The sequence below is a fragment of the Chanos chanos genome, chromosome 3 (genome assembly GCF_902362185.1).
Source record: "Chanos chanos chromosome 3, fChaCha1.1, whole genome shotgun sequence".
Classification (NCBI taxonomy): domain Eukaryota; kingdom Metazoa; phylum Chordata; class Actinopteri; order Gonorynchiformes; family Chanidae; genus Chanos; species Chanos chanos.
Genome location: NC_044497.1, coordinates 26,797,470 through 26,807,126, shown reverse-complemented (window position 1 = coordinate 26,807,126; position 9,657 = coordinate 26,797,470). Strand labels below are relative to the sequence as shown.

Here is a 9,657-nt window from a genome sequence, read left to right as displayed (position 1 = left end):
TAGCATACAATACCAGTCTGTCTGTTGTAAGGGTTTTTTTTGTTAGTAGGTAGCACTTTGTGCACTATCTTCTATGGTAATTTTGTGTGAAGTGTCAAGAACTTTTATTAAGTGCCTATGTGAATGTTCTCTCCAAAAACAAACTCAAAATCAAAAACAAAATCTATAATGTAGTTCATTTTCATTTCATATATGGAAATCATACTGTTGACCAACCGTTCCTTTCTCTTAGACCCATGCATGATTATATATGTGTGTGTGTGTGTGTGTGTGTGTATTTACATATGTATGTATGTATGTGTACAGGTAGGCTCTCTTAGACTCTGAAATGTCTTTAAAGTGCCTTTTTGTGTGTGTGTCTGTGAGAGAAACAGTGGTTGTTCCCCATCTTAAGGCGCTCCTCATGGTTGATATAATCAATATTCAGTATTCCAGGCCAAAGCACTACAGTGTGTTTTGACCATGAAATTTGTGTGCATTTTAAACAATTTCATCAAGTCAAAGTGGTGTATTGGAAATCCATCTATTTCTTCCCTTTTTTTATCATCTGTGTTGATCTTTACCTTTGTTTGATAGTCTCTGACGCTAGAGAAACTGATGTGTTTATTGATGTTTCCAAACAATAGCATGAATCCATGAGTCACAGAGTTCCCCCTGAAAATGTGTTTTTTAGGGGGGGGGGGTTTGTTTTTGTTTTGTTTTGTTTTTTGTTTTGTTTTGTTCTCTTACAGTGTAATTTGTCTAAGGTTTGTGATTTCAGCATGCAATGAAATGTGACGTTGCCTTTCTACAAAGCAGTTTGTTTAAGTCTCGGATGAAACAGATCAGACAAACATAACCCTATCTGTTATCTTTGAAAAAATATGGATAACGTGTTTTATTTTGCCCACACTCTTCAGAACTTACCCAGCCTTACCTTGGAAGTACACGCCGATAGAATGATAAGGATATCTACATCTTGGTCACGAGTCACGTTTGAGATGATAAAACAAAACCTACAGAAACCTATAGAAATTATTTTCCTGAAATAACACTTAACTGTGTAGTTAACTAATACATAACACACTGTTTAAAGGTACCTTTGTACCCTTCTTGTCCTACTGAGGTGACAAAGGCTGTAAAAAGCTGATCTAAGGTAAGTTATCTGAGAGATGAATACATTAGAAAATCCAAATTAAATCTGCCTCAAATAAAGTTTCCTGCTTTATTTGTGCCCTGCTGGATAAAATCATCTGCATTACGGACTTTAAACATTAAAATGTGGCGTAAACCCAAAACAGTTCTTCTGTAAACTTCAAAGTGTGATATATTCAATATAGCTTTTTATCAAAGAAGAAGAGACATTCTGTGATTTGAAAAGATTGCTTATATTTACCTAGCTTAAACAATCAAATCATTCTTTTTAAGCCCTTTTTTACACTGTACAAAACAACTTTGTTAAACATTTCAGCTTCGATGAAGAAACTCAGTGAAATAGTATCTTAAATAATGAAAAGTGAAGGAGCTGGAAAGGGTGTACCAGTTTTACTCTTTAAGACGGGCTCAATCACGTCACCACTCTTGTCTTACTCCTGCTGCCTCTTGCCTTCACCAAAGTCACCACTACCTGACCTGGACTCAGGGTTGTCATTGGGAGGTGGCTGAGACTGAGAGTAAAAAGGGGTGGGACAAGAGGAGACATTGGGAGGTGGCTGAGACTGAGAGTAAAAAGGGGTGGGACCAGAGGAGACATTGGGAGGTGGCTGAGACTGAGAGTAAAAAGGGGTGGGACCAGAGGAGACAAACGAGGAAGGAAAGTAGTGCTATACATACCAGGGCGGAGTGAAAGTATCAATCCATGCCGTCCAGTAAGCCAGAAAAAACATACCTACGCATGAGCAACCCAGCACATTACGAAATGAAATTAGTCACAGCCTACACACACAGCCTACAACTGAAGGGTGTAAAGATGAGTAGGAGGAATCTTCATTGAAAACCTACAAAAGTGGGATATCTGAAAGTCGAGTGGAAAAGAACAAAATCTGTCTCAAACTGAGATGATTAAGCAAAGAGAAAAAAAAGGAACTTTAGCAACCACTACATCCTCATGCACTCATCGAGTTTGTAAACTATGTACAAATTAATGAGCAGTGTGAATCTTTGCTTCACAGTAGAGTTTGTTTGAAATTTTATAAATTTGTTTGAGTTAGTAGCTCAACTTTACAAATTATGCCAATCCCAGGACTTCACTCCTTGTGTAAATATTAAAATTAGGTATGTCATTTCTTTTTTGTGACAGAAAAGGTTTGGCATCAGTACGGATTCTGAAAATGTACTGAGATGTAAAACATTGTAAACCATATGACCTAGATCAGCCAAAGAAAACTATTTCATTCAACACAATTTAAAGGTCATGAAAATTAAAAAAAAAAAAAAAAGTTAATTTAGTTTGTGAGAGAGTTGAGTTCAAAAAGAACACTTTTGGTTCATGTGTTTGTGTTTATTTTTTTTTCTTTTCATATGAATAGTACTGATATGTGTTTCTTTTGAAGAAACACAGACTACGCCATGTAGTCATTAGAAATCAACAGAACAATTTCAAAAAAAGACTTGACTAAGGTCCCAAATATCTATGAGTTGTCACTATGGTGTGTAGGAGTGTGATTATGTAAACCCATCATTGTAAAAATTACGAGTCAGGACATCAAGCAAAAAAACCAATGCTTTGGTGGTAGGAGGGAATATTTCCTTCCATTTTGAAAAATAGATAAAAGAACAATATGTGGTACAAACACAGTATGCTGGAAGTGGAAAAAAGCAAAAAAAAAAAAAGAAAGAAAGAAAATAAACTGTCAGTAAAACACGCGCGCATGCACACACAACTGAAAAAAAAAATGTGAGAAAAATAAACCTGCTGTAAAAGCCTTATGGGGTATAACATACATTGTCAGGCATCAGAGGTTTAGGGAAAAAAAAAACGTGTGGAAGGGGAAAAAAAAGTAAGATATCAAAATCTGTGAAAGTGGAAAGCAAGCAGAAGTCCACTGCTCTACTGTAGCTCACTCCTGCTCGACTACAACTGTCCAAGTAAAGATGCCCCCGCCCTGAGCAGTTAGTTTTGTTTGGTTTGCCACCAGGTCAGTCGGGACTGATCTGCTCTTTGCACCAGCAGGCATGGAGCACTGTCCTCAGTGACAAATCTTCCTCTAACCCTCCGTCTGAGTCCTGCAGTCCAACGGGGGGAGGTGTAGGGGGTTGTGGGGTGGATGAGAGTGGTAGAGATACAGAGGAAGAAGGAGGGTGGAGAGGGTAAGAGCTCGTTTGGCTGGCTCTGGATGCAGGGTGAGGCAGAGGGTGTGGTTGTGGTGACGGCCTGTGTGCAGTGTAGATGTGTTTTGTGTGTGTGTGTGTGTGTGTTTTACGTGTATGTTGTATGTGTAGGTTGCGACGCAGTGAGATGTGTGTTTCATGAATGTCTTCAAGGAGGAGCAGGGTTGTGGGAGAATAGTAGCGTCCTATGTTAGTGTGTTTTCGCATGTGTGTGTTTGTCTGTCTGTCTCGAGAGGTACGAAAACTATGTGCGTGTGTTTTCTGTGTTTGTTTGTGTGCGTGCATTTAGGAACTGAAGGCCAACCTTTCCACGTTGTGCTTATAAGGCTTGAGTTTTGAGCTCCACGGGTTCTCCCCGGTTCTCCTGCTGATTCTCTGCCTCAGGAGGTCTGTTTCCTTTCAGCACCGCCAGTCTCTCAGAGAGACCACGCATGCGAGGGAACAACATGAAGTCATAGAGCAGAGCACCCATAGCGCCACCGATCATAGGGCCCACCCAGTAAACCTACAAAACACATACACACGGACACATATATAAATATAAATATATACACACACACACACACACACATATATACATATATGTATATATGTGTGTGTGTGTATATATATATATATACACACACACACATATATACACATATGTATGTATATATATATATATACCATGGTGACCTAAACTGCGGTGGTTGTGTAGGAGCATTAGTAATGATATTTCTTGGAGGGTTTGGGGAATAGTGACTTACCCAGTGGTTGACAAAGTTCCTGACAAGTACCGCAGGTGCAAAAGACCTGGCAGGGTTCATTCCTGCTCCAGTATAGTACATCTGCAACAGGACACAACTCTTCAGTCACTACAGGACATGGTTAGCATATGTTACGGGATAACACAGGTATCACAGGTATTATTACTCTAGGAGAGATATGGACAGAATTACTGCCTCACTTCACAATCTGTGTTAGAAAAAATGCAAATGTAATCAAACTTTTTTTTAACTATGGTAGCAATACTGAGCTTTCCATCTCTCTTTCAAATGAGCAGTGACCACCGAGGAAGGAGCAAAATAAAATGAGAAGAAAGCATTAAACAAAATTCACAGTAAACAGGCTCAGCACCATAAAAAAAAATATGATTTGCAAATTAAATGGCCCTTGACCAAACCCTATATCCCACCTGTCCACGTAACCACTACAAAAAGATGTGCATTCACATGTTTAATATCCACCCTTTCTGAAAATTATGCCAGGTGATGTTTTTGACATCTACGTTTTTGCCCTCTCCCTTACCCCCAGCAGATGACCCATGAGTACAGAGAAGCCAATGGCCAGGGCAGCAGAGCCCATGCGCCCGTTACGCCTCTCGTCTGTCACTGCAAATATGCACACGACCAACTGCAGGGTGAGGAACACCTCCATGGTGGTGGCCATTCCCAAGCTCATCCCTGGTTGCAGCTGTGAAGAGGAAGTCACATGCAGGCATTGGGTTAGCATCAGCATTTCTGCTAGCACAATCATGACCTTACAGTTCTCAGGAACCAAAAGCAAGAAAATTACGTTGAACTCGCAATATTTCTGGTCAGCTGTGCTTTATATAGCTCTTGTGCACGTTGGAAGAGAACAACCCTATCCACAGGCAGAAAAATCTTAGACAATTCTATGTTACTGTAGCTTTGAGCACTTTTTTTTCCAACACTGGGGCAAAATACATCCTCAGATTGCAAACTCCTTAGTTAGATGCTACGTCAGACAATGCATGTTCTGTGTATTTCGTAAGACCCTGTAAAACTCTGAGGGGTTATTTCAGTGGATATTCCATATATAGGTCCAGGACCAGCCTGTTAGTGGTCCAGTCACTTACCGTGTTAAGGGCCAGGTTGCCCCTCATGTTGGTTGGTGTGACTCCATAGAGTACAGCTGCTCCAGCCAGCGCCCCCAAGCACTGAGCACAGATGTAGAAGAAGGCACGGAAGAGAGACATCTGAGAGCCAACCAGGTAGGCGAAGGTAACGGCAGGGTTGATGTGGCCACCACTGATGTGGCCGATGGACTGAATGAGCGTGGCGGCCGCCAGCCCAAAGCAGAAGGCGATGTGGAGCACATTGTAAGGCCCCGTGGTCCAGCGCAGAGCTGCGCCCAGCCCAAAGAACACAAAAAACATGGTGCCGTAGAACTCAGCAAACACCGCCCGCCAGAAAGACATGGACCGGAACTCCCACATGGTGGCGATAATTCAGAAGCAACCCCCAGAGAAATAGAAGGCTTGGGAAATAAGAACGATTTACAAAAAAAAAAGACTTGTCAAAGGCAAAAATTACTTCTCCCTCAAGATCTAGCTGCGATAACTGAATATCTGCTACAGCTTTTTGTTTGTAGGACACAAAAAAAAGAAGAGAGTGAACTCAAGAGCAAAGTTGCCTCTCTACCCTAAAGACGAGCCCGCACAAAAAACACTGAAACATGAAAGCTTGTTGGAATTCGGCCTCGCTACTCTGCAACGGTCCGCACCCTTGACCTCTAGGTACTGCTTTTGTCATAAAGCCTCGTGTGTGGAGCTAGCTGTAGGTCTCTGCATCTATGTGAACACACTGGTTTTTGGTGGTTAATAAAGGAACATATACAGACAAAGGTTGAGCATGTCCAGCAGACAATCAGCCTCTCTGACAGAGCACGATGGGCCCATCAGGGTATTTATAATGCTCATGGGTCACAGTGACGCCATAATCCCCATGGGACTGAGGTGGGAGGGGGCACTGGGACAATACACCAAATCAAAACAAAAATACTTAACCCTTATCTCACCTGTGGTTGTAAGGCTGACCTCTAGTTCATGATCAGGCATTGCCCCCCCCCCATAAACTGATGGATGCAGTGTGCCAGCTTTTGGGAAAGCCATGGAACAGGACATGATTAATGGAAGATTTAATCATTTACTGGTCTCATAGTCATATATGTTGGGTTTCTCTTGGGGAAAGCTTGAATTTAGAAATTGGTGGGGAATTTTCATCAGAGTGCTCAACACCAAGTGTGAGTTTAATTCTGGTTACAGGTCATGGCATAAAGCACATGATGAAAATGAATGACTGACATTAAAAAGGTCAGACGACAGCCGTACTGGTGGCCAGTTGTGCTCTGTGAACCAGTGGAGCAGGTCTGGTACTTGCCTGGGTGTACTTGACCCAGCATTCATCATTTGGGGCCTCAAAAAGGCTCCAGTCGCCTCAGTGTGGATTAAGTGCTGACACATACCAGTTAACAATCCCATTCATGACACCATAGAAAGAGAGAGGCCCCCAACGGAAACAGCTCTAAGACAACAACCTGCTCAAGCGACAAGATTCACCTCACGCACTGTGACATCTTCCTTAGAATAAAATACATGTTACCAGTTCTGATATATAAACTGCTGAGCTTTATGTTGGTAAAGACGTCTATTTCCAACCCAGTGGTTGGTAATCACGTTTAAAAGCTGGCTGCAGTAACTCAGCTTTGGTCTTGATCTCTAAAACTAAAGCCTGCTTGAGTTTGTGTCTTGAATTTCTAGATGCAAAGCTTGATGTTTTTTGTTTGTTTGTTTAATTGCATTATTAAATGAATGCATTTGCAAAATGAGCTTTGGTCCATGGAGATGGTTTATTTTGACTAATCTTGCACACTCATGAGATCATATCAGATGGGAAGATGCAGCCAAATCTGTGGAAAACCTTCAAGACAGGCTAGAGTGAATTCTAGAGTGAATAAACTGAATTTAACATTGAGTGCACTGTTCTCTTGATTGATTTATCCCCGGAGAACAACTCTTTACCAAATCCCCAAAGGCTGCCTGGGTTTCAGGAACTCAGAAACTCCATTTCATGACTTAAATTAAAATTAGACCTGCTCTCTCAACACTGACAGTCTCTGGCAAGACCAGTTCTCTGTGATGACAAAGTGTTAATCCATATACCTGATTATTTTTTTAGAGGTCTGTTCCCATTTGTCTTCAAAATAAACCCACTACCACAGACAACAACAAGAAAAACCTCAATCAGCTATCATGTCATCTCCACTAAGTCATACAGTCAACTCCTTACAACTAGAACCTGAGAGCTTGGTCTCTCCACCTCACACACGGGTTTTGCCATATGTCTCCGCTTAACTAGCCTGTGCGAGTTTGTTCTGTGCGGAATTGATTAGCCAGACTTTTACATTGTGTCCACTGGCAGGGCTGTGGGCCTGTGGCCCAATAAAGCTCTGGAAAATCCATGTTTGGAGAGGAGGAGGGGGCAGGAGCTGCCAGCATTGAGCTTCTTCATTGGAGCATCACAGTGCACTGGGCAGTGCTGAAAGGATATTGCTGCGTTCATGCTTTTTGCCTTTTTACGGGGTGGGGAAACAAAATGCTGGCAGCAACAGTTTCTGCTGCCTTCTGTGAACTGTTTTTGTTGCAGTTGCTAGATACTGTATCTAATAATAACGACATTTATAACAACACTCATTCAAAGATATATCTAGAGTGCAGGAAAATGCTAACAGGTGTATGTTTTCATTTCAGGTTCAATTTGCACTCTTGCAAAGCTGTTTCATCGCCCCCCCACCCCCACCCCCACTCCCAAAAATTGTCCAACATTTTCCTTTGGGGTGGGAGGGGAGTTGGGAACAGTGTGACATTTAAAAAAGCAATATTAGAAAATTGATGGACATTAGATAAAGGAACAAAAAGCGGTCAAAAGACACATGCATTTTTTAAAGTTTGACCCATGTAAACATGGTACCTCAGATCTTTGTTAATCTTCCCAAGAGGTGGTAGTGAAGGAGTACCTGGAGTAGTTAACTACAGCTGGAACAAAACAAATATGATAAAAGAGACAGTGATTTTCTGGTTGAGTTGTGGTCAACCTTGAAACTCTTAGTGTGAAAAGGATGCATTTTGTGGGATTGGGAGCCATAATGACTAGGCAGAGCAGGCTCAGATTAACCAGTCTGTGTGCTCCTATTGTGTGCTGGATTACACCCCTCTACTGCCTGCCCCTGTACTGGTAAGCCTCCTTTTGTGGGGGTAAAGCCAAAGCGCAGGGAAGTCTGTTTAAACACGCTTGCGTGGGGACTTTTCTATTACCTCTGCTTTAGACTGCTGACATTGACACAAGCACCAGGCGGCCCTCCACCCAATCCCAAACCACAAATAATACCTCCTGTCTGCCTTCAGTAACCTGCCAGCTAAGGGAAACCCGCTCTTAAACAACACCCGGAGCCTTAGAGATCAAGATATTAAGACAGCAACGCCGGATATAATTAGGATGCTTTACAGTATGGTTATACGAATGACAGTCCAAAATATTGGCATGTGAGAGCTGAGAGGTGGCTTCTTCCGTTACATTTATTACAGCATTCTTAAATGTTGTTGCATCCTTCTTGAAAAGGCCTGAAAGGATTATATAACCATGGTTATAAGCAAGAGACGCTGCTATCCTCTCATCCCATCCTAGGAAAGCTATGTCTTCCAGTTATACCTGGCTAGTGACCAATATTCCATTAAAAAGACTGGTTCAAGTCCAAATTGCTATCACGTACATTATCTTGTAGTTGTTTATCAACACTGTAATCGCGTGATTAATGGCCGTTGGACTCACTCCACAATTTGAGTTTACATGCTTGTAACTGAAGACTGCAATTAAAATTCACCGAATTGACCAACGTTTACGTACTCAGCGTTTCTGGTCGCTCGAATTTCAACGCAAAATAGTAATGTTTTGCTAATACACCTCTTACATGTCAAGACAGGAGCCCGTCAGAATTGAGTGATCCTTCGCTTTAGATTTAACATAACGGTGTTGTGTTCAATGCCCAACTGTGAACACACAACATTTACAATTACGTGATGTCATCAATGGTATGAGGTCATATGGTATGTGCTTGGTCTTCGTGATCGCATTTTTAAATAATAAATGTGTAGGAGTTCTATGTGCAAACTGTATCGGTTCGAGGTGTTTTGACGTGATCAATCTGATATTCTAATTTACATCCATATGCTGCTTGAAGGGGGCAGAAGGAACGTAGTCAGTTAGCCTGCTGTATAGTCTGACACGGCGGAGCTGCAAAATTTAATCTGTATCAGTGTCTCCACATTTCAACAAGCGCTTAAATATTTCAGGAACCAACTTTCAACCTTCAAATTAATTTATATCTCATATAAAGCCATAATCTGAATGGTAGGAATTAATTTTATCGGCCTAAATTTACATTGACTCAAAAGACTTGGCAATGGTAACGGTTAGCGCCATGTATTGCCTCAGCACCACCTTGTGGTGATTGTGTGTAATCCCCAGTGCCCCTGCTACAAATGAACAGTACCATATTGTACCAGTCTCT

The 9,657-nt window shown here is 41.6% G+C and overlaps 1 protein-coding gene across 1 annotated transcript; it reads right to left on the bottom strand.

Annotated features, from left to right (window-relative positions):
* Positions 1-3,628: 3,628 nt before the first annotated feature.
* On the bottom strand, positions 3,629-5,527 carry mipa (major intrinsic protein of lens fiber a). Its single transcript, XM_030768189.1, has 4 exons — positions 5,168-5,527; positions 4,597-4,761; positions 4,056-4,136; positions 3,629-3,814 (listed from the first exon to the last, which is right to left on the bottom strand). Exons 1-4 carry the CDS (start codon positions 5,525-5,527, stop codon positions 3,629-3,631), a joined length of 792 nt encoding a protein of 263 aa, XP_030624049.1.
* Positions 5,528-9,657: the final 4,130 nt, after the last annotated feature.

Bases quoted from the DNA above. Each gene is read 5' to 3' on its own strand.
- mipa (XM_030768189.1), bottom strand. From the start codon at position 5,527: ATGTGGGAGTTCCGGTCCATGTCTTTCTGGCGGGCGGTGTTTGCTGAG. The intron at 4,762-5,167 runs GTAAGTGACTGG...TCCTCTTCACAG, and splicing joins GCAACCTGGCCCTTAACACG to CTGCAACCAGGGATGAGCTT. The intron at 4,137-4,596 runs GTAAGGGAGAGG...GTCCTGTTGCAG, and splicing joins TCATGGGTCATCTGCTGGGG to ATGTACTATACTGGAGCAGG.